Raw genomic sequence first — 24621 nt, forward strand, 5'->3', positions numbered from 1 at the left:
GCAGATACATTGAGGTAATTTTGACTTTGGGGAATAATGTAAAATGAGCCATTTTGGATCAGTGCAAAGAAATTAAGGTTAGAAAATGAAAGTAAAAGAAAAACAAAGTCCCATTTGATAGTGGGGTTGTTCTTGGCACCGAGAAATACCTTGCTAAACGCGCCCAAAACGGGACTCTTTTTTTTCCCTGTTAAATCGTGCCCATTGAGTGATTCCTTCCTTTTCTGTAGCCGATTTTCATTATATCATGTTGTCTTCCAAACCAGTATCACTTTCCTCTTCATACTTTTATCTGCTTCAGACAAGTTTCTTGCAATTAATGGGTGTGATTAACCTAACCATTGTGTTGCATGCGGCACAGATTTGGGAGCAGCAGTTAAATCGCGGGAAAGGGTAAAATCGAGATTCACGCCAGGCATGAATCAGTTTGCTATCTAACTGGCCGCTCCTGATGGCAACTTCCGGATAACGCCAAATACGGTGAGCATATGACCCTCATTTGCATCGATTTCTATCTCATTAGTAAGATTGAAGTCGAATGCAATGGCCTCCCGGGAATTAATCGGCTCCCCAGCGAGAAATCACACGTGCGTCGTTTACTCCTCCTTTTTAAAAATGTGAAGCTGGAGCAGTGGCTGCTGAGGTGAAATGAGGAGGTGAATAGCCATTTCCATTTTTGGTCATACAGCTCAAGGTAATGGAACTGATGGGGGGAGGATGTGTGGAGAGCCCAGGAGCCCCTCAGGGGTTTGGGCTTTGTCAGGGGCTGAAGAGTTCTAGGTCAGGGAGGTTACCCCTGGATGGGGGGGTGGCGTTGAGGAGCTTTTTGTCTATGAGGCCTTCAAACCATCTTTAAATAATGTGGATACCCATAATAAGGTCAACTACAGCTGCCGCCTGTCTGTCCTACCAAACACTTCCAGGACAGAGCCCTGCTCTTGGTTCTATGCTGAAAGTCACTTTAACTCCCTTTGACTGTGAGCAGCCTCTAGCTTCACAGTTGAAGGCTATTGCTAATGAGGAATGGGCCTTGTTAGTTGTGAGAGCACTTCACAGCTGCAGGATGTGTTTTCTGCTTGCTCCTGCTGCCTGGAAGCTGCTGTCGCTGTTTCCTTCCTTTTCTGTAGCCGGAAAGAAGGCCAGTTTTTTCTAAAGTACCTGGGCCCTGAAACACAGGGCTCAGGGGGGCATATGAGTCCGGAAGGAAATCCAGTTTGAAGCAAGATGACGCTGCGGGAGCAGGTGCGTGACATTGATCCAAATGGGCCACCTGATGATACTATTGAAGAAATGCTTTTGCAGATTGCTGATACTTTTGTTGCTGGTGTGGTGAGTGCTGCATGTAACTGGCCCATCACCGCGGGTTAAACACGCTGGAAGTCAAGGATGTTGACCTGCACCTTGAGTGCCAGTGGAATATGTGGATGCCAGGATTTGGTTCCAATGAGATTGGGCCGTGTGGGAGGGCCTGCACAGCTGCAGCTCCTGGACGAAGAATGGCACTGATACATGGAACAAGTAACACATTAATGGACAGATCATTTCTACCACAGAGTTCTGGACATGATAACCCATTCTCAGGCTTATCCTCCGTTTCTGTTGAGGAACCTGCGAGGGGTGATACCGAGTGATATAGTTTTGTATTGGTACAAATATGGAACGGTGACATTCCCTTGTTATTTAATGGTTATTGGGATATGCAGAATGTTACGTTAATGATTTTCAAATCTTTGTCACTGTTGACCATTTAATAAACAAAATATTCTCAAGTGGCTTCTCGTGGGTACACGTGTCATATCTCAGACAATGATTATTGCATCGCATTTCAATCACAATTTGAAGCCTGAACAGTTTGCCTGAACTCGAGAAGTGTCAGCACCATAGAGGCAGCAGATAACAATCAAATATTCATGAGCTGGGCTTCAGCCCTGGCAGAAACCTGTCCACTAATGTCACCCACTGAGGAGTGTATCTGCATTGGTGGAAGGTGAGGATGAAAGCTGTGATGCGTTGATGGCAGTCTCCTTGGAGCTCTCCTCTGAGGTGGTCTCTTGGGTGGCAGGTGGGAGAACGACTTTGGATGGCCCGGCCCCATCAGATGGAGATCCTGCGAGTCAATGGACATGTGGTCAGAGAGGGGGAAGGATCATTTTGTCTGACATGAACAACTCGCTTGAGACAAATCATCTGGGTGAAGGGACAGTGGATCATCACCTCTGTGATGCAGGCCAACCTGTTGGTGACTGCTCTCTCCTCAGTCAATCCTGAAATTCCCAGGGCCCGTTCCTCATAGGGGGTAAGCATTTGAATCTCCGGTATTCCATCCCCTGTCTTGGCCCTTTTCCGCTTATTGTAGACTATCTTCTCCTGCAGGGACAAAGAGAGGGCGTTGTGAGATGCACGCTTTATAGAATCATAAAATTCCTACAGTGCAGAAGGAAGCCATTTGGCCCATCAAGTCTCTACCAACTCTCGGAAAGGGCACCCTAGCTAGGCTCAATCCACCACCCTATCACTGTAACCCCAGCTAGGGGCAATTTAGCATAGCCAATCCACCTAACCTGCATATCTTTGGACTGTGGGAGGAATCCGTAGCACCCGGAGGAAACCCACAGTCACCTGAGGTCAGAATTGAACCGGGTCTCTGGCACTGTGAGGCAGCAGTTCTAACCACTGTGCCACTATGCCACCATCGTGTCGGGGGGAAGGGGGGTCTATAGCAGGTTGCATGTGTGGGCACCGCACCTGGACATGAAGAGGTTGAGCCGGTGGATGCCAATGGGTTCTGAGGAACAAGCACGAAGATTGGAGGTGTCAGCCAGTGATTTGGGGCAGCGTGGGGGTTGGGGAATTTGATGGATGGCAGGCGGAACTGATGCCAGGAGAGAGGTGGTAACGTACCCTTCCAGCTCGGTGGAGGCTGTTGGTCTTCTTCCAACATTGTATGGCAGTCTTCCTGGCTATGCTACCTGCACTGACAGCTGCTTCCACTGCCTCCCTGGTGGTATTGGTGACCTTGCTGCTAGTCCTTCTTGCATCGATGGCGTCGAGAAGTCTGGCCAGGTTGGCATCCCCAAAGTGAGGAGCAGGTCTGCAGTCTGCCATGCTTGTGTGTTGACTGGGAGTGAGTGGTCAGGGAGCGTTTAAAAGTAGCTCCCCCTTGTTAACGACGAGATTTTGAGGCATGAGTCTGGCAAATAAGAAGGAGAGGCAGCAGGTAATGGCACTAAGTGCCATTAAACACGGGCCGTTAAACACGGGCCGCGATCTCACCAATGCAGCCATCGAGAAACACCCCACCAATCACGCCAAAAGTGTTACTTAGAAATGTTTCCATTAAATTGCGCCCAACAAGTCATTTGCCTCCAAAGAAATAAGTCACGTAAAATAATCCTTCTGAGTATCCAGGCTATTGCAATGATATTTGAATTTAAAACTAAAATATCAAATAGGTGATTTTTATTTTGTTATCGATCGAGTACAGGGTGGCACTGCTTGGCTCCTAATTGCATTCACAAATTTTTCATAAATGATAAGTGAATTGAAGATAATGAATCGGAAAATAAGGATATGCAGAGCATATATAATGTAATCCATCCTGTCCTCAGGTAGGGTTCCATTTTCTTTTCAGCTCAACCTTGGAATGTCAACTGCGCTAGTTTAATATTCATTCAAAGAACAGAATATGTGTAATTATTTGTAATATATTCCAGCAGCATTTGAAGAATTAATTGAAGAAATGTTCAGTCTTGCAGTCAGCCACTTAACGTTTAGCAACTGATAGTCTTTCAACAAGATGGTTTCAGTTTGTTTCTAAATTATAATCGCAACAAAACTAACCACAATCATTAAACTCTTAGGCTTATTTGTTGATTTTCCAGTGGTCAGTGCTATTATTTCGTTCTTTCAAGATGCTCTCCAAACTATATGTGCATTGTTGGGAAATGGGAGAAATTGTTATGACTCTTTTATGTATCTGCTTTTAAATCATGGGTCTGAGCACAGGGTCTTTTGTACAACAATTGGTTTCACTCAACCCCAATAAAGCCAATTCTCCATGGACAAATCCTTAAGTTGACTGTCTTCTGGTAGACACTGTGGGTTAGGTCAAGTGCCCACAGTATATCAGTAAAGATTTTGGACAGGTATTGTTGAATATTAATGCTGTCATTCTTTTGTCAATTAGTTAATTAAATCATTAAAGAAAGCAATTGAGCCTGCTCTGAGTGACATCACCATCGAATGGTATCTCCCAGATACTTTGGAAGTTCTCCTTTCTCCAAGTGAAATTGGACCTATGTACCCAGGGGACCATCTGAATGGTTATGGCGTCATTTATGACCTTTCTGGATTTCAAAAGAAGAACACTGTAAGTCAAGTTTACGTAAAGTATGAATCTTCTCATATTATTGAGGGCAGTGGGACACTTAAGACATTGAAAAGTCAACCAGCGGGATTGGGAAGTGAAGAGGAAGGGGAATTATGTTCAATAGCAAAATGGAAGTCAAGGCAAAACCAACTATTGGCTATGTGGGGGGAGCCAAAGAAGGGGAAATATAACTAGCGAAGGATATTGCAGTGACTGGAAAATTCATGGATACATGGGCAGAAATTTCTTATGCACCCCATTACAGGTTTAGTGGTGGATGTGGAGGTGAGAATTCAACAGGAGATCCAAACATTAGTTTCACACTAATGTTAAATGATAGGATGTTCTACGACCACCCACCATGGCAGGTATGAAACTGATTTGCATCCTGATAATGGGGTACAGACAAAGGCCTGACTGGAAATGCCTCCCCCTCCTATGCCCGGTCGTCCACGACGCTTATCAGGAAATCAAGTCGGTCCAGAACACATCTGGACCAACATAGGCGTAGAATTCGAGACTTAGCTTAAGAAGGCCTTGGCCAGCTTGTGGAGATGCGGGACAAGTTGGAGGCTGACAATAACCGAACCTTGGAATACAACTGCGGCAGTGGATGAGTGGAGCATCAATCACGTGGATCGTCATCACGCAGCAGCACCCGGGAGGTGGTTGTTGCTGGTGCAGCAACTTCACCCAGGAATTGGACTTGAATCCAGGAACTTCCCCAGAATTATACCTTCATCCAGGGACTTTCCCAGGAATCAGACCTTCATCCAGGGACTTCACCCAGGGATTAGACCTTCATCCAGGGAGTTGTTCCAGGAATTGGATCCTCCAGCTGTAGGTGGAAAGCTGTTGGAGGTACCTGCAGATGAGGGTTTGTTGGGGCATGTGGGAGGGAAACAAGTGTAGAGAAAGACTGAAGAGGTTGGGCAGCAGTTCAGGTCTGGATGCAGGGTGCTTTGGGGTGCTGGGGGAAGAGGGAATCAAGATGGACTTTTCAATGGGTCAGCTGGTATGGAGTGGGTGGGTGGGAAGGGCTGTGCTTGGTTGTGGCAGCAGTATGCTTGTGCAGGTCTGAAGGTGCATTGGGGCGGGAGATCATAGAGATCTAAAGCATAGAAAGGCTCTCTGGCCCATTGTGTCTGTGCCGTGTCGAGGTGCGAAGGGGCATATAGGTATAGAAGTGTGACGGGGTTCACAAGATGGAGTTGGTGGAGTCGATGGTGGGCTCCTGGGGTGTAAATTGAGGGTAACTGTGGTAGGAAAGAATGGGTACGGGTTACAAGCCGATAATTAAGTTGCAACAATGTCACATGAAAGGGCTCCAAGACCTGTTGGTGGGAATGCAGAGATGGACAGATTCAGGAAGGGGGGGGGGGATTGCAGAGATGGACACAGATTGAGGAATTGGGGGTGGGGTAGGAATGCAGAGATGGACACAGATTGAGGAAGGGGGTGGGAATGCAGAGATGGACACAGATTCAGGAAGGGGGGGGGCGAGGTAGGAATGCAGAGATGGACACAGATTCAGGAAGGGGGGTAGGAATGCAGAGCTGGACACAGATTCAGGAAGGGGGGTAGGAATGCAGAGATGGATACAGATTCAGGAAGGGGGGTAGGAATGCAGAGATGGACAGATTCAGGAAGGGGGGTAGGAATGCAGAGATGGATACAGATTCAGGAATGGGGGGTGGGATAGGAATGCAGAGATGGACACAGTTTCAGGAAGTGGGGGTAGGAATGCAGAGATGGATACAGATTCAGGAATGGGGGGTGGGATAGGAATGCAGAGATGGACACAGTTTCAGGAAGTGGGGGTAGGAATGCAGAAGTGGACACAGATTCAGGAAGGGGGGTAGGAATGCAGAGATGGACACAGGTTCAGGAAGGGGGGTAGGAATGCAGAGATGGACACAGTTTCAGGAAGTGGGGGTAGGAATGCAGAGATGGACACAGATTGAGGAATGGGGGCTGGGGTAGGAATGCAGAGATTGACATAGATTCAGGAAGGGGGATGGGAATGCAGAGATGGACATAGATTCAGGAATGGGGGGTGGGGTAGGAATGCAGAGATGGACACAGTTTCAGGAAGTGGGGGTAGGAATGCAGAGATGGATACAGATTCAGGAAGGGGGATGGGAATGCAGAGATGGACACAGATTCAGGAATGGGGGGGTAGGAATGCAGAGATGGACATAGATTCAGGAAGGGGGGTGGGGTAGGAATGCAGAGATGGACACTGATTCAGGAAGGGGGGGGGGGTAGGAATGCAGAGATGGACACAGATTCAGGAAGGGGGGTGGGGTAGGAATGCAGAGATGGACACAGATTCAGGAATGGGGGGGGTAGGAATGCAGAGATGGACATAGATTCAGGAAGGGGGGTGGGGTAGGAATGCAGAGATGGACACAGTTTCAGGAAGGGGGGGTGGGGTAGGAATGCAGAGATGGACATAGATTCAGGAAGGGGGTGGGGTAGGAAGGATGAGGGCAGGCAAGCCAGTAATAACGGGGGTGGAATTTTCAAGGAGGAAAGGATCTCAACATTAATCTGAATGTTCCTGAAGGTCATGTGGGAGAGTTGAAGGGTGATGGGGGTGAGGAGGTTGAAAGGGGGGTGTTGGTCAATCAATGATTGTGAAGGAGAAGGTGCGAGCGATTTGGGAAGGGGTAAAGGTGTTGGGGTGAAGAAAGAAGTTGATTGTCACCATGGCTGGGCTGGTCGCAACTCTACAGATCCTTAGGCAGATCCCAAGGTGCTGCATGGGTTTTGAGTCTCTGGGGCTGGGTGGAGATGCTCAACTGGACAACTCAAGAAGAACCGCAGAATGTAGTTTCCACAATGCTGGGGCCCTTTGATATGGAAGTGTGAAGGCAACAGGCTCAGGGTGTGCGGGAGAGTGCTTGCACGTGGCTCTCAAGGGCCCTGACAAATACATTTGCCTCCCTGCAGATGCCACATTCCAGGAAATGGGGGTGTCTCTAGGAAGATGAAGTGGAGGGTAGCTCTAATCTTTAAGTAATATTGTTAAAACAAAACAGTAGACATCAATCAGGTGAAAGTGAATATATTTACAAAAGTTTGATATCTGTCACAGTGAATGGTGCACCCATGATTTCAGTATTTCTTCATTTTTCTCTGTGTTCTACTTCTTCGAGGTGCTCCCCCGGCATCCATAGCTGGGGTGAAGGCATCCTGCTGAGCTGTTGGCCCTGTTGCCGTGGATGAGCATGGCAGCCTCCTCTGGAGATCCAAGGCCTGGAGGACTTCAGCCTACTTTACCCAGCACCACCAAGTCCCGCTGAGCTTAGCTGACCCTGCGTCCTCCTGCTGTGCACACCAGAGCGAGACCCTTCCTACACTAGAACTAACACCTACCATGGTGTGTGTCTCTGGGTTGGTGGAGGGTGCAGGTATCTGTTGTGACACCTCAACACCTTTTCTGTGATGGTCTCGCTCCTCTCCGGGTTTGGCTTTGTGTTGGAGCTGGACATGGCTTCTTGCGGTTTAGCCCGTGCCTCCTTCCTGGTGGCATTTGTAACTAAGAGAGGAGAGTGACAGCATGAGCTGCCTCCAACACGGAGACACGTTTGGCCTTGTGGTGCCTATGATATGCATGGATCCTTACTGGTTGGAGGCCAAAAGCCAGCTTCCCAATATCCAACATGGCTCATTCCCATTCCACCCCTGCCAGCTGGGCTGCATGCATCTCAAATTCTGTTAGTTCTTTCAGGTGTAGCCGACCCCCTCCCATCTTCTTCCTCGTTTAGAGGTTATGTCTAAACCTATCCTGCTCAAAGAGAGCAGAGACGACTGGTTTGAGAGGAATTGTATTTAGTATCTATTTGTAGCAATTTCACATATCTTTCTCATGCTTCCAGTCTGAGAGACAACCCACTAGATTGTGTGGGATGTGATTGTCCAGAGGGTTCTGGGCCAGCACCCTCCAGAGCAATGAGCCCATCCACAAACAAGGGTTTGGCTCAGTGAGGTATGTCATTTGAAGAGCTTACAGGTGCCCTCAACACCTGAGCCCTTTCTCCCCCCTCCCCAAACCTCATCTCCTCCAGGCAGCATTGTGAACTCAGATGGTCATACAGTTTTACTGAACAAAAAGAGGCCCTTCGGCCCATTGTGCTGTGCTAGCCAACAAGAATCTTTCCAATCAAATCCCATTTTCCAGCACTTGGTTCGTAGCCTTCGAGGCTATTGCATTTCAAGTGCTCACTTAAGTGCTTCTTAAATGTTGTAAGGGTTCCCGCCTTTTACCATTCTTTCAGGCAGTGAGTTACAGATTCCATCACCCTATGGTTGAAAAGGCTTTTCCTCAAATTGCCTCTAAATCTCCTGCTCATTACCTTCCCTCACTGGATGGAGGGATGAAGAGGGCACAGTGGTCACTTCATCTGCAGAGTAAATGGACTGCAGTGGAGCTATAAGACATTATCTTATAGCAATACCACTAAGGCCAATGCCCCCTGTACCATTCATTGTGGCCAGTGTGAGCAGCTGAGGGTTCACTTACCTTGACGATGCAGATCAGGTCATTCACCCTACTTTAGCATTGGAGGGCTGACCTATACTGGATACTTTGGGCACTCAGTGATGGCAACTTGCTCCCATCAGCTGGGTATAGGATATCCCTTGAGTCCTCCATCTGGTCAAAGAAGATACCTAGGGATGAGTTACTAAATTTTGCCACCTCTGGTTCCTGTCCCTTTCTTGCCTTTGCAAATGGTGTGGTTAGTAAATTGCTGTCCGGGTACCATTAAAATATGGCACCCAGATATGATGGCGGGACACGTACCATCCAGCCTGCCCTGCCACATGATACATTGGAAAACACCCAACTGCACATTTAATAAACCACGATCACGGGATACTGCACAAATTCCCAGCAGCCTCCACGAATTGAAACATTATCTGTCCCTCCCCACGCCACAGGACTTAGTCCGGAATGAGAAATGTTTGCCCATTGCCAATTGCCAGATATCGATCCAGTGAGTGGCACAGGAAAGGGGGTAAAAGGTATGGAAACGAGCACAGGACCAGAAAGCATTAATAGTGATGAAAAGTGGAAGGATAGTTTTCATCTTGGGAGTGGGATTTAGGCAATTTATACGTGTCAGGTGCTGTTATAAGCCCCCACGGGACCCATGGAGACAATACGATTAATCTCCTATAAGCCTCGTGCAGTACTAACTCGTGCAGCAGCCCCTTAGTGGACTCGTTAATTCCACAGGATAAAACCTGACCCAGGCAGAAGCCGGGGTTCCAGAATAGTCCCGGCTAGGACTTGACCTGTGCTTGTATAGAATTTTCCTCAACCAATGGTAAAAAATAAACCATTTTTGACTCTCTTTTCCAGGCTTCTCCTTGACTATCATAGGTACCGTGGAAGTTTCCAGTGAGTTTTTTTTAAGTGCCCATTCTTCTGCTTTAGTTACGAGTTCAAAAGTCTCTGGAAGCAAAACATTCAAACCAGTCTAAAAGGGCATGAGAAGCTGCTTTTTCACATGGAACAGAACATTAGGACAGCACCACAAATTAGACCTAACTGTTACCAGTTTATAACTTTGTCAATAAGAAACTCTGTATGCATATTAGGCAGTTTGTGACAGGATTTGAGGCTGAGCTTCACTTGTTGATTCAAAATGCATGTTTCCGGGAGGAAGTTGATTTTATTTTACTATGTTTCAGTAGAAATGCCAATACTAAAAGGAGTAGGCATGATAGGAAGAGAAATACCACTGGTTGTGTGTGTGTGTGTACATCTACAACAGTTAATATTGAAAAATTCTAATTGAAATGCTTGAGCATATTGTTTCTGTTGTAGGGGAAGCAGCAAATCTCTAAAACTGCGTTAAAAGGATCAACCAACTCAGTATTCCAGGCTCAAGATGACTCTTCTCCATTAGTTTTGACTGATGGAAACAAGCCACAATTCCCTGTTGAAAAGAATGAACTTGAGCAGGCTGTAAAGGAGATTTCCCGTGTGATTTCAATAGAATTTTCAGGTGCTAATGCTGACGAGAATGAACAATGTAAGGGTAAGGCATACATACATCAAACTATTTCTTCACCAAAGTGTATTCTCCCATTTTTCTTTCTCTTGTCCTACCTTCCTGTAGAAGCTTCTCAACTTCATGCTGTTTCTTGAAATGAAAGGATAATGGTCGGGGCTATTTCTTAAACCTTCACCACTGGCACTTTGTTATCCAAAGAAGCACAAGTAACAGGGGAAGCTGGCTGTCGATTCCCTAAGAAGGAGGAGATCAACCAGTTGAGAGCCTTTGTTTTGAATACTTTGGATTCATGTATATGATTAAAATCTATTCATTACTTGAGCAGTGAAATATTTGTAGCAGTATTTCAGTTATAAGTAAGTGTTAAATTACTATTAGCACTAATGATGTACTTGAACGGAGTGGCAGGGTGGTGTAGTGGTTTGCACTGCTGCCTCACAACACTGAGGACCCGGTTCAATCCAGTGGACTGGCCACGCTGAATTGCCCCTTAATTGGAAAAATAAATAATTGGGTATTCTAACTTTTAAAAAAAGATGTACTTGAATCATGCCAATTTTAATTTTCAATGTCAGACTAGGTGTCTGACATTCATGGAAACCATTGCTATGTTTAACCTTTGAACCAGGTTCCTGAGGAACCTATGCATGTAGGCCATCTGTTTGAACAATGCACTGCGCACTTTCTCTTCCTAGGGATTAAAAACCACTTTCCAAAGTAGCACTTAAATCCAACAACATTAGCTAAGGCTTTGGTACCATCAGTGTGTGCAGTTTTCCAATACAGCATCCTATCGTTTGTCTAACCAGAATCATTCTATCTGGGTGCAGGGTTATCTGGAGCCAAGGGGAAGAATTATCCCCTGTGTTAGGTCCACTGCTTTAGGCTTCATTATTAAGCTAGATTTAGCTGGCCCATCATCAACATCATCCTGCAAAGCAGGAATAGACTGTAGGTCTGCCTAGTCCAGGTATTAGTGCCAGCTGCTGCGAAGGTCGACTTAGTTCTGAACTTCCATCACTAGGGATGATAGTCACTAGATGCAATTTTGTTTGTTTCCCAACTCTAATGCTGGTTGACATCAATGCAAAACAGAAAAATATGCAGGTTCACTTTCTATATTTCCAAATGAAAAATGCACACCCAACATAAAGGAAATGTTTAACTTAAACAAGTAAAACTGTCATTGTCTAAAAAAACAGTTTTATAATAAAGTATGGAAATTTTCATAATGGTGAGAGGGACATCATTCTTTTACTTTCATGTATATTCATTTTTTGAATTTCAGATTCAGACTTTAATGACTTACGGAAGCGTATCTCTCATTCCTCGTATATCCAGGAACAATATAAGTTGACACATTGTTCCACCTGCAGTGAAAGAGGAATTGGGATTCAAAACAGATCCACCCGTGCCTCAAATAGCAGTGATTCAACAGAACCTCAGGATACTAATAGGGAAATAACATCGCTCCCACATGATTTGGAAAAGATTGCACATTACGAACAGAAAGGTTTGCTACACTGGGAATCACCAAAAAAGGCCACGTCTAATTTTGAATTAGTCAATGATAAAGTAAGTAAATGGCCTGGTCTATGGATTACTATTATTATATGAAGGAAATGGTCTAAAGAACCCAGCCAGTGTTGCAGGCAAGCCAGTATGTATTGGTGCTGATCGCCAGCCTGGATAAACAGGGAGGGTTAGCGGCAGAAAGGGCATCCAGCTTTAATAACACCCACCAAATCCAAAAATGGAGGTTGATTTGAAGGTGATAAACCAGCATTGTGGTGACCCTATGTAGCATGGGAAAAGCAAAAAGAGGAACCAACCAACCTGATGCACTGCAGAAATTCACGAAGGCTCCTTAGACAGCGCCTGCAAACCCATGGCTGCTACCATCTACAAGGGCAGGGGTAGCAGACACGTGGGAATATAACCACCTGAAGTTCTCCTCCAAGCCACTTACCATCCTGACTTGGAAATATATCGCCGTTCCTTCACTGTCACTGGGTCAAAATCTTGGAACTCAATCCTTAACAGCACTGTAGAGGTACAGATAAACAAATGGACTGCAGTGGTTCAAGAAGGCAGCTCACCACAACTTTCTAAAGGACAATTAGGAATGGACAATGGTCTAGCCAGCGACACTTGCATCCTATGAATGAATAGAAAAAAGATGTTTTTTTACGACAACCAATGCTAGTTTCATTTCTGAGATTAGCTTTATATTAGCTTTATATTCAAATTAACTGAATTCAAATTCCACCAGCTGCCAAGGTGGGATTAAAAAAAAAAATTTTTTTTTCGAGTACCCAATTATGGGCGCGATTCTCCCAGCCCCGCGCCGGGCCGGAGAATTGCCGCAACGCGCCACGACACCCCGACGCCGGCGAGCGATTCTCCGAGGTGCGGAGAATCGGCGCCATTTGCGCAGGCGCATCTGACGTGGCATGGGCCGCTGGAATTGGCGCAGAAATGGCAAGTCCCGCCAGCTCCGATCAGCCCTGGTCACTGCCGGCGGGAACTCTGCGTGAAGGGTCTGGACCACGATCGGTGCCCACCGATTGGTGGGCCGGCCTCTCCACCCCCCTCCCCCCCGGGCCTACTTCGTTGCGTGGCTGGTCCCTGGACCGGAGTGCATCATCCCCGTACCCGTTTCTTGCCATCATGAAACGCGACGGCGTGAACACTATGTCTCCATTTTGAGAATCGCCCCCCCATGTTTTTTCCAATTTAGTACAATTTAGTATAGCCAATCCACCTGTCCTGCACATCTTTGGGTTGTGGGGGTGAAATCCACGCAGTCAAGGGGACAATGGGCAAACTCCACACGGACAGTGACCCAGAGCCGGGATTCGAACCTGGGTCCTCAGCGCCATAGTCCCAGTGCTAACCACTGCGCCACGTGCCTCTCTCCCCAAGGTGGGATTTTAACCCATATCTCTAGAGAATTTGCCTAGGTGTCTGGATTGCCAGACCATTACCACAATGGCACTATCTCCCCTTCAAAGGCGTACACCATCCTGACTCAGAACCTTGTTGCTATTCCTTCATGCTCACTGGGTCAAAATCCTGAAACTTCCTTCCTAACAGCACTGTGGGAGTACCTACACCATATGACCTGCAGCAGTTTATGATGGCAGCTCACCACCACCTTCTCAAGGGCAGTTCGTGATAAACAATAAATACTGGCCTCGCCAACGAAGCCCACATAATGTTAAATGCTTAATAAAAGTAACAATGAAATTGCATTGTTAAATTAACACGTTTTTATTTATTTACTTTTCAAAAACAAATCTCCCATTTAGGGGCAGTTTAGCGTGGCCACTCCACTTACCCTGCATATCTTTGGGTTGTGGGGGTGAGACCCACGCAGACACAGGAAGAATGTGCAAACTCAACACGAACAGTGAGTGACCCAGGGCCGGGATCGACCCTGGGTCCTTGGCGCCGTGAATTGTTAAATTGAAAGTGAAATGAAGGCTGAGTCTCGTGCATTCTATCCTGTGCTTAGATTACCAATTCTTCTATATGGCTTCTTGAAAGGATCAAGCTTTCTCTCAAGGGTCTATTCATTGTCTATCCCAAAATGCCCCAGAGAAGGTAGTGGTCAGTTGCCCTTTTGAACCACTGCAATCTGTGTGGTGTCGGTACGGCAGGAGTTTCAGGATTTTTACACAGCACCAGTGAAGGAACAGCAATATGTTTCCAAGTGAAGATGCCCTGTGGCTTGGTGCAGAACTTGAAGTTGGTGGTGTTCCCATGCGCCTTCTAGGTGGCAGTGGTTGTGAAAGAAGCTGTCAAAGGAATCTTGCTGAGTTGCTGCATTAGAAGCTAAACTATTTATTAAGGATAAGGCTCTGTGAGGAAGTTGCAAGTTAGAGATTTCAGACAGGAGGTGAAGATGGATGTGCTTGATAAGGGGGATTGGCATCTAACTTATAAGATTGATTGATCATCAAAACCTTAAGTTAACAGAAATAAAAACAGAAAAGCCTGGATAAACCCAGCAGTCTGGCAACATCTGTGGAGAGAGAAACATAGTTAATGGCCTGGAATTCCCACTGCCAGTAGCTGAGTTCCTGATGCGGCATAGAATCCAACATCAGCCAAAACATCGGGCGTCAATCCTATTCTGTGCTTCGGTTCCCTGTTGGCGATGGCAACGAGATTCACACCCAGTGTGCAGCAGGAGGGTGCAAATGGGTCAATTCAACCCATTTACATCTTATTAATGGGCTGGGCACCGGATTCTTCAAGCCCGTATGAATCTGAGCTGGATTTCAGGTGGACGAGAATTGGTACTGGCATTTCCCAGACTGGCCATGGCGCAGTGTACCTCGCAGTGGGCCAAGCGCGTAACTCTATAAAAGAATCCATCGGAGAGCTGCTCTCCAGCCCCCACCCACATTGCAAAACCTTCCCATCCCACCCCTACCAGACCCCACCACCACCCCCAACCGGTTCCTCACCCCCCCCCCCCCCCCCCCCCCCCCCCCCCAAGCATAGACCCCCCACATAAGAGAGACCACCAGAAACCCCTTACGATAGAGACCCCTTCCTGGAAGCCCTCCATCACAGACCCCTGCCTGGAAGCCCCCCACAAGGGAGACTCCTGCCTGGAAGACCCCAGAAGAGAGACTGCTGCCTGGAAGCCCGCATTAGAGATCGTTGCCTGGAAGGCCCCTATCACAGAGACTGATGCCTGGAAGCTCCCATTACAAAGACCCCTGTCTGGAAGCCCCCATTACAAAGACCCCTGCCTGGAAGCCCCCATTACAAAGACCCCTGCCTGGAAGCCCCCATTACAAAGACCCCTGCCTGGAAGCCCCCATTACAAAGACCCCTGCCTGGAAGCCCCCATTACAGAGACCCCTGCCTGGAAGCCCCCAATACAGAGACCCCTGCCTGGAAGCCCCCAATACGGGAAGCCCCCATTATAAAGACCTCTGCCTGGAAGCCCCCATTACAAAGACCCCTGCCTGGAAGCCCCCATTACAGAGACCCCTGCCTGGAAGCCCCCATTACAGAGACCCCTGCCTGGAAGCCCCCATTACAGAGACCCCTGCCTGGAAGCCCCCAATACAGAGACCCCTGCCTGGAAGCCCCCAATACGGGAAGCCCCCATTACAAAGACCCCTGCCTGGAAGCCCACATTATAAAGACCCCAGCCTGGAAGTCCCCATTACAGAGACCCCTGCCTGGAAGCCCCATTACAAAGACCCCTGCCTGGAAGTCCCCATTACAGAGACCCCTGCCTGGAAGCCCCCATTACAGAGACCCCTGCCTGGAAGCCCCATTACAAAGACCCCTGCCTGGAAGCCCCCATTATAAAGACTCCTGCCTGGAAGCCCCCATTACAGAGACCCCTGCCTGGAAGCCCCCATTACAGAGACCCCTGCCTGGAAGCCCCCATTACAAAGACCCCTGCCTAGAAGCGCCCCATAATTGAGACGCTTGCCTGGAAAGTGGAGTGCAATCCAGACAGACAGTGAAAAAGATCACTGCTTTAATACTCACTTGTTCAATACACCTGCTGGCTCAGGCAGAGAAAGAAGTACCTGTAAATTCCTAGAAAGAGAAAACTATATCAACTGGGTTTAAACGCCCTCAGATCTTTGATCTGCAATATTTTCTTTCATATCTATGTGAAATTGATTTTACTAGGCTGTGATTGACAGCTTCCACACACAGACAGCAGGGTAGCATGGTGGTTAGCATAAATGCTTCACAGCTCCAGGGTCCCAGGTTCGATTCCCGGCTGGGTCACTGTCTGTGTGGAGTCTGCACGTCCTCCCCCTGTGTGCGTGGATTTCCTCCGGGTGCTCCGGTTTCCTCCCACAGTCCAAAGATGTGCGGGTTAGGTGGATTGGCCATGCTAAATTGCCCGTAGTGTCCTAATAAAAAGTAAGGTTAAGGGGGGGGTTGTTGGGTTACGGGTATAGGGTGGATACGTGGGTTTGAGTAGGGTGATCATGGCTCGGCACAACATTGAGGGCCGAAGGGCCTGTTCTGTGCTGTACTGTTCTATTCTTCTATAGACAGATGTCTAGATTGTTTAAGCTCATTTTCCTTCATGCTTGAGTGGATTTCAAGTAGTCAGCTCTGAAACTAACTGCAGCGGTTATAAAACTTTAGCTATGATTGTCAGCTCCTGGACTATACCAAAGATGGCTAAGTATGTGCTCTCATCTCTTTCTTTTCAGAAAGCAAGTCACAGAGTTTCTGGTGGGGGTCTCTGGTGGGAGGTCTCTCTTGTGGGGGAATTTCTGCTGGGGGTCTGTAATGGAATGGTCTCTGTAATGAGGGTCCATGGTAGGGGTCTTTCTTGTAGGGAGTCTCTAGTTGGGGGTCTCTTATGGGTGGTCTCTGGGGGTCGCTCTTATGAGGGTGTCTCTGGTGGGGCTATTTCTTATGGGATGTTTCTGCTGGGTGTCTGTAATGGGGGAATCTGGTGTGTGTCTTTCTTATGGGGGTTTCTGGTGGGTGGTCTCTATAATGGGGGTCCCCGGTCGGTCTCTCTCTCTTATCGGGGTGTCTCTGGTCGGGGGCTCTCTTCTTGGGGTCAGTGGGGGGGGGGGGGGGGGGGGGGGGGGGGGGGGGATGTCGGGTCACCCTTGCACTGTTTGGGAGGGGGGGGGGATGGTGACCCAAAAGTTCCTGTGGTGCAGGGTGGAATTGCGTTGCTGGGGGGGGGGATCAGCCGCTGGACTTGCTATCGGGCCGCCCACTCAAAATGGATGCCCGATTGTAGGATTCACAAGAGAATTTCTCACAATCCCCACCCTGCAAATCGCCTCTGAATTTGTGCTCCCAGGGCAAGCGCAAATCCGTGACAATACATCCCCGACAGGAGTATATTCTCCCAAATGGAGACTTCTGGCCAATGGTTTGCGTCCGTATGACTCTTCTTCAGAGTTAGAGAGGGAAAAATGAATTGGATTTTATAATCTTTAAGACCGATAGAGCAGGTGAAGCAAAATAGGTCAGTAATAAGTATGAGCTTGGAGAGATTGCATAAAGATGTTCAGGCCACAAGACGAAGGAAATGTCAATGGCAGTGTTAAGGACTATAGGAGGTGCTGATAGTGGCAGAAAGGCAGAATGTGTTAATGGAGAACAAAGGTCAGTGCTCAGCGAAAGCAAGTGTTAAGAACAAGTGACAGGGGGTGGCTTGTTGCATTGGGACAAAAAAATGGATTAAAAGTATTGGTCAAGATTGAGAAGAAAGTTCACAGCCTAAAGTTGTTGAACTTTTGCCTTACCTGAAGGTTACTGCTCTTCTTGGTGAAATCAGAGCAGTCTAGTATTTCCCATGTACAGAAATTCATGGTTACAAGAATAAAACACGTTTAATGTTGTGGATCAGAGCTTGTGAAAGGCCACTTTCACATTCGAAAGCTATCTGGTCAGGTTTATTTCCTGCATTTAGAGACAAAGCATGTTTTGTAGTGCAATGTTAGCATCCTGCCTCTGAGCCAGAAGCTCTGGATTCAAGTCCCAATCTCGGAGTTGATGGCCAAGAAAGTTAAAGACCCAGACAGGGTGATATCCCCTTCTAAATGCTTCCACCATACACTAATGGTAGGCAATAAGAGTAAGGGACTCCTTTTCAGACTTGCAATGGAAAGAAATTGGAGCCTCCAGCATCGCCATCCATAGCTCTAGACTGCAACATGCATATAAACACGTATGTTGCCACAGGAGTTCAGGCTCCTTGGGGGGACAGTTTACTCCATTGGTTGGGTGGATCGGGATGCAATCCCTGTTCTTACTGAGATAGATTTGAGACCTGCCACTTTGCTATAACCTTGATGGAGGTTGTGGGGCTGTGGGTTTGACCCACCTTCAGGGTGTGAACTTGGGAAGAAGACGAGATAAACCTATGTTATCCACAAGAGCCCATTGATGAAGGGAATTGAAGTCCTCCTGTCATTCTGATTCTTTCAACACACAACTCATAGGGGGCGATTCTCCGAGCCCCGCGCCAGGCTGGAGAATCGCCACAACCGTGCCACGACGCCGGCGCGTGATTCTCCGAGGTGCGGAGAATCGGCGCCATTTTGCGCCGGCACATTTGACGAGGCCGCCGATTCTCCAGCCCGAATAGGCAGAGCGGCCGTGCGGAACAGAGTCCCACCGGCGGCGTTCACCCCTGGTCACTGCCGGCAGGAACTACTTGGTTCTTTAGCCCTTCCACACAGACCATGCACAAAGTGTTGAAATGTGACCTCTATCCAACCCACTTAATCTGCTGGAGAAGGTTTCAGCCTGCATTTTCTAAACCTTTGGAATATCTGTCGAACCCAGTCTCACACTGTCCTTTCTAATATATTACCTGTGAATATAATATCACCGTTTCAGTTATATCTTACGTTATTTTGAGAAACCAAGCAATCATTTTACTGGTCATATTTAACTATCACAATGATAAAAACTCTTTCCTTCATTTCAGAACACTTTTGGAGGTGACCCTTCTTCAGATGAGGCAAGAAGAAAGAGAAAAGTGATAGCACAAGCAGCCTTGTCTGGCCGGAGTTTCTCTTCACCAAATGGCCAACTAGACATGCGCCACCTGCGTAAGGCACTGGAGAAGGTTTCTACAGGCCAGACGCTGAATTGGTCTGTCGGGGGAAGAATTAATTATATTGGCTGTGAATCCCAACAATTTCAAGCTGACAGTAGTTCAAGACGGACCCTAAATGATTCCAGTAAGATATCACAGATAATCCATATTTTTAATGAAACATCTAAGAATCTGACAGTCTTTTAAATTGTGAGGTCCTATTACTTATGTCTTGAAGACATGACAAGTTCACCAGAAGATCTCAATCCTCACATGGCCACATGGCTCAGGGATTGTAGTATTAGGGTGTTCAGGACTGTAAGGGTTAATGTGGGACTGGGGAACAGTACCGTCCACATTCTGATGTAGAGAGTCACGTGGGAGGGGTGGGTGGTTAGTAGAGTGTAGTGATGAGACTTATAGAAGTCAGCATGAACCTAGCACCTGGTCATGACTGAATCCAGTATATTTGTATATAATTACGAGCTCTCTACACCTCTTCATGAGACAACGTACAACTGTATAACCTGGTGGCAGCAGGTGAAGGACCCCCAAATCCTTAAGGATTAAGAAGTAAAGAAACTGCTGTCTGACTTGAGAGAAGTGCACGTAACTTGAAGACCTTGATTGAAAGCTGGAGGTCGCAAAAGAAGTTCCCTCACAGGTTTGGAGGCTGAAAGGCAGAAGAAAGATCCACTGTGAACTGTAGAAGGACTCCACAAGAGCGCCTGGAGGTCCATTGCGATACCTGATCACAAGCAGAGTCAAAGTGCCTTGCAAGATTGAAAAAGGGTAAGCAGCTTTTAAATTAGGCGCAATGATCAGGCAGCACAGGCAGACTGATTGTTTAATGGGCGTGGCTTGACATAGCAGGCCGGCAAACCCCCCAAAAAAATTCAAAGAGCAAAAACTGGTTCAGTTTGATTCTCCAAACTCAGGAAAGCAACTAGCCGGCTAAAATTATTCGTTCAAAAGACTTTTTGCAGAATCGCTGAAATTTAAAACAGTTGTGTCACCGCAACGGAGCCTGGCAAATCCTGACAAGCACGGGACGAAAGAAGAAATGAAAATGCTTCAAAGCTGTATTCCCCTGTGCTGAAAACAGCTCTGGATGGTACATCAACTTCTTCCACTCTGCTTGGGATCAATGGACATCTACATGCGCTGGTGGGGTCTTTTTGCTCTGCACAGTGGATCTTTCTTCTGCCCTTCAGCCTGTATATCTGTAATGGAGCTTCTGGTAAATCAGCAGTGTCAGACCCATCAAGGCAGATGGAAGGGGCAGACCAGGTGCAAAATTGAGGTTATTGAGACGATTTTTATGATACATGATAGCATTCGGTTTGAATAAGAAAACAGAGGCTGACCAAGTGATTACACTATTTTATATCTCTATTTTGTTGGCTGATGATGAGCAGCCAGACAAGGAATAAATGAATGTCTTTGAAGAGGTCATGAAGTCCTTTCACACCTACTTTAACTTAGGAAGCAATAACATTTTGGAGCGAGCAAATTTTAACAGACTCCAACAGCCCAGGAACTTTTGTAAACTCTTTCATAAATGAATGCTGTGACTATGGAGACCTTAAGTTGGAGCTCATAAGAAATTGAATAGTATTGGGGGTGGCCAATTTTTGGCTGTGCTCCAAACGGAAAAAAATCTGACTTGGGGAAAAAGGTCCTCCAAATTGTAAGACAATCATAAATCCACCAGCAAAACTGATCAATTTTCCGTGGTGAAGTTAAACCATAGTACAGAGCAACATCAACAGTCCAGCTCATAAAGCATCATAAGGGCAGGAATAGCAATACCAAAGCAAAACTCAAGGGCCAAATTCACCGACCTCGCCCGGAATGAATGGAGTGAACATTCCCTCCAGAAGGAGAGGGAAAAAGCCAAGGAGGACAGGTTGTTGACAAAGCAAAATACAAGATTAAGGAGCACAAGAAGCAAAACAAATGTTGACAGCTGAATATATGAAACATTACGTACTATAACTTCAACTCCAGACTAACAAAGCCAGCCCAAAACAGTTGAGGGTACCACTCCTCCAGACTTGAAAAGAACGAGATCTGTAAGAGTCGTAAAGCCTCCAGATCGTCTGAATCTGTAAAGTCAGAGACTTGGGGGGAGAAGGAGTGGCAGGTAAATATTACTGTAAATACATTTGGGTAAAGACTTGGGGGGGTGGGGGAGGTGTAGTATTAGGGTGTTCAGGACTGTTAAGGGTTAGTGTGGGACTGGGTAATCAGTACCGTCCATATAATGATGCAGAAAATCACATGGGGTTAGGAGAGTGTAGTGGTGAATCTGGTAGAAGTCGACATGGAGATAGCACCTAGTCAGAATCATATCCTGTATAAATATATATAGATAAGAGTTATTAATAAACAATTATCGGAGGACCCAGGTTTGATCCCGGCCCCGGGTCACTGTCTGTGTGGAGTTTGCATATTCGTCCCGTGTCTGTATGGGTCTCATCCCCACAACCCAAAAATGCATAGGGTAGGTGGATTGGCCATGCTAAATTGCTTAATCAGAATTTTAAAAAAAATTAATAAACCATTATTGTTGAACCATACAAGCCTCTACACCTCATGAGATAACATTTAACCATACCGCAGAGATAATTAGTTAGAGGGAAGTATTAAGTGTACAATTGCCTGTTATATTTTGATTAGAGACTCTGTGTGACATACTTAACTGTGACATGGATTCTTAAGATCAGGTGGCTCTCGGTTTAATTCTTGGATTATTCCGTGTACATATAGCATTCAGTGAAGTTGCTTTGAGATAGGTTAAGGAAGGGAAAAATATTAGCCAAGCCTATTGATCTTGCTTGATATTCAGTGGCTCCTATTCGAAGTATGTGTATGAGGACAGCATTCAACTTATATCAATGAAAAGTGCCATGGGGACCATAAGGATATTAGCCTGCAGCAGTGCCAGCCCCTGGGAAATATCCCTTTATCTTAAGGCAACTAATAAGGAGAAGGGAAAAACTGCAGAAAAAGAAGATAGCAGGATACACAAGAATATTCATGAAATTAGCAACAGGCCATGGCATCCACAGGAGAGCCCTGTACTAATCACACATTTAGCATTAAGTTTCGACGAGGAATAACCAGTTTAATTTGATCAAAATGAATGCATGGACTTTTGATTTCTGAGTTTGTTTCTGCTTGTCATTTCCAACAGACACCCTCCTGTTCCAAGTGTCCACTCCTGATTGGGACACTTTCTTTGATCCAGAGAACCTATTCTCCCCAGTGACCTCAGAGGACCCGGCTTTACCTGAAGTGAATGACACTCCTGGAATGCAGTGTAAATCAGTGATCCACGGCTTGATCTATGGGAAATCAGTCAGCTGGGAGGTAACAGCTAACCTTTCCTCCCTCTACCAGGCTCCTCCTGAGCAGGAGTCCAAACGAATCTCTGAAAATCCATGGGATGAGATCCTCCATCAATTGACTGCAAAATCAGCCATCAGAGACTTTGAAAATATGGCGGAGAAGGAGAGTGAAATTGAATATGGTAAACCCGTTTCTATAATGTTGGTTTTGAAAATGTCTGTGCGTTACATTTAGCATTTTCTAATAGTTAATTATCATCTTGAAAGATCCAAGTAAGAAATAAATGATGAAAGGTTATTTACCCAAAGAGCAGTGGATACATCGTATAGATTTTTAGAGTTGATTCTCGGCTTTCTGCTTCAATACATAATTAACTAAACATTTGGTTGAGAGTAAGCCTGAGAGGTCTTTCATCTCTATTTTCTGGCATTCTTAAATAAAAAATGCCCCTGACAGTGGGTGAAATATTGGTCTGGCTCTGTTCTAGGTTTAAATCCTCCCTCCTTGATATTCCTCCATCCACTGTATCCAGGTGATATTTACAATCAAGCACGAAAAGCGAAGGGAGGCACGGTGAAGCAGTGGTTAACACTGTTGTCTCGCGGCGCTGAGGACCCGGGTTCGATCCTGGCCCCGGGTCACTGTCCGTGTGGAGTTTGCACAATCTCCCTGTGTCTGCGTCTCGTCCCCACAACCCAAAAAGATGTGCAGTGTAGGTTAATTGGCCACGCTAAATTGTCCCTTAATTATAGAAAAAATAATTGGGTGCTCATAATTGGAAAAAAAGCACGAAAAGTCTGCTATAATACAGCCTGCTCCTAATCAGAAGTCATTATTTGTGGCTATAATATATTTTATTGATCCCGTGTTTTAACTTAGCAATTTGAATAAAACAGAAAAATGGAAATTTAGTACGTAAACATTTCATTATAAATGTTGAAATAAGCTATTTTGCCTTAAGAATCTCCCAGAAACTAATTAGATGCAGGACAAAAATTGAACTATGTAGCAGACTAGACTGATTTGAAAGTATTAGGAACTAGTTTGAAAATTAATGTAAACAATCTGTTGTCTAATTTTCTGGAGGAACTGCGAGAAGATATCGCCTAAAAGCTGTTGAGACAAGCAGAGCGTGTAACAGCATGTCCATGTACACCACTATCATCCCAATAAATGCTGCCACACAGAAGTCTTTATCATCATATGTGGAAGTCCGAAACACAGGTAATAACAACATACCAGTGATTCCCTCCCCCCCCCACCCCAATGCTTGGACTAAAAATATTGGTCAATCATATGTCAAAATAATTTTCAGTGAATTACAACACCAGATGGCAATACAGAGAATCTGGCCCACTACCCGCCTCCGACATCAATTTTTCAGAGATCCAAATTAAGCAAAGGCAGTTTATGCTTTCTGCTCTGTCATGTATTCACCTGCGTCCTATTTTCCAGTATCTAGTGATGCATAAGTGGTCAGGTGAATGGAAAGAATGTACTTTCGTATAAGGGTCTAGCACATAAAGGATTAACGTAGGATTAGCCACCTGGTGATGTAAGAGAACAAATCACCCATACCTGGGGGCAAAATATTCTGTTGGACGGAACCATGAGTAGGTTAACAAGGGCACTTTTGACATGGCGTACATGGATTTTTAAAAGGCATTTGTTACAGTGCCAGACAACAGACTTGTGAGCAAAATTCTAGCTCATCGAATAAAAGGGAAAGTGGACACTTAGATAAGAAATTGGCTGAGTGACAGGGAACAAAGAGGAGTGGTAAATGGTTGTTTTTCATATTGAAAGAAGGTCTGTAGTGTAGTTTACCAGGGGTCAATGTTGGGACCCTTGCTCTTCCCAATATATATTAATGACCCAGACTGCTGTGTTCAGGGCATGATTGAAAATTTGCAGATAATAGAAAGATTGGAAACATTGCCAACTGTGATGAGGATTGTCTTGAACTTCAAAAGGACATAAACATGTTGGTGGATTGGGTAGAAAAGTGGCAGATGAAATTCAATGCAGAAAAGTGTGAGGTGATTCATTTTGGGAGGAAGAGTACAGGGAGACATTAGAAAATAAAGGGAAAAGCTCCAAAGGAGGTGCAGGAACTGAGGGGCCTTGCTGTATATGTACATAATTCATTGAAGATGGCAGATTATGTTGAGAGAGTAGTTAAGAAAGCATATAGTATCATAGGTTTTATTAATAGGGGCATTGAGTGCAAGAGTAAGGCGGTCATGTTGAACTTGTATAAGAAATTGATCAGGCCTCACCTGGAGCACTGTATCCAGTTC

At 46.1% G+C, this 24621-nt stretch overlaps 1 protein-coding gene across 8 annotated transcripts in view; it reads left to right on the top strand.

The window, feature by feature from the left end:
- The window catches only part of vwa5b2 (von Willebrand factor A domain containing 5B2), a 200237-nt gene that overhangs the window by 136265 nt on the left and 39351 nt on the right, over nt 1–24621 (top strand). For 7 of the 8 annotated variants that reach the window (XM_038816219.1, XM_038816216.1, XM_038816218.1 and 4 more), the window contains 6 exons: nt 4187–4369; nt 10209–10422; nt 11687–11973; nt 18857–19112; nt 22167–22502; nt 23408–23545. In XM_038816219.1, the coding sequence (XP_038672147.1) occupies nt 4187–4369; nt 10209–10422; nt 11687–11973; nt 18857–19112; nt 22167–22502; nt 23408–23545 (1414 nt within the window). The remainder of the gene's footprint in view (nt 1–4186; nt 4370–10208; nt 10423–11686; nt 11974–18856; nt 19113–22166; nt 22503–23407; nt 23546–24621) is intronic. The other variant, XM_038816220.1, reaches the window with a different exon arrangement.

The sequence above is a fragment of the Scyliorhinus canicula genome, chromosome 13 (assembly GCF_902713615.1).
Source record: "Scyliorhinus canicula chromosome 13, sScyCan1.1, whole genome shotgun sequence".
NCBI classification, from domain to species: Eukaryota; Metazoa; Chordata; class Chondrichthyes; order Carcharhiniformes; family Scyliorhinidae; genus Scyliorhinus; species Scyliorhinus canicula.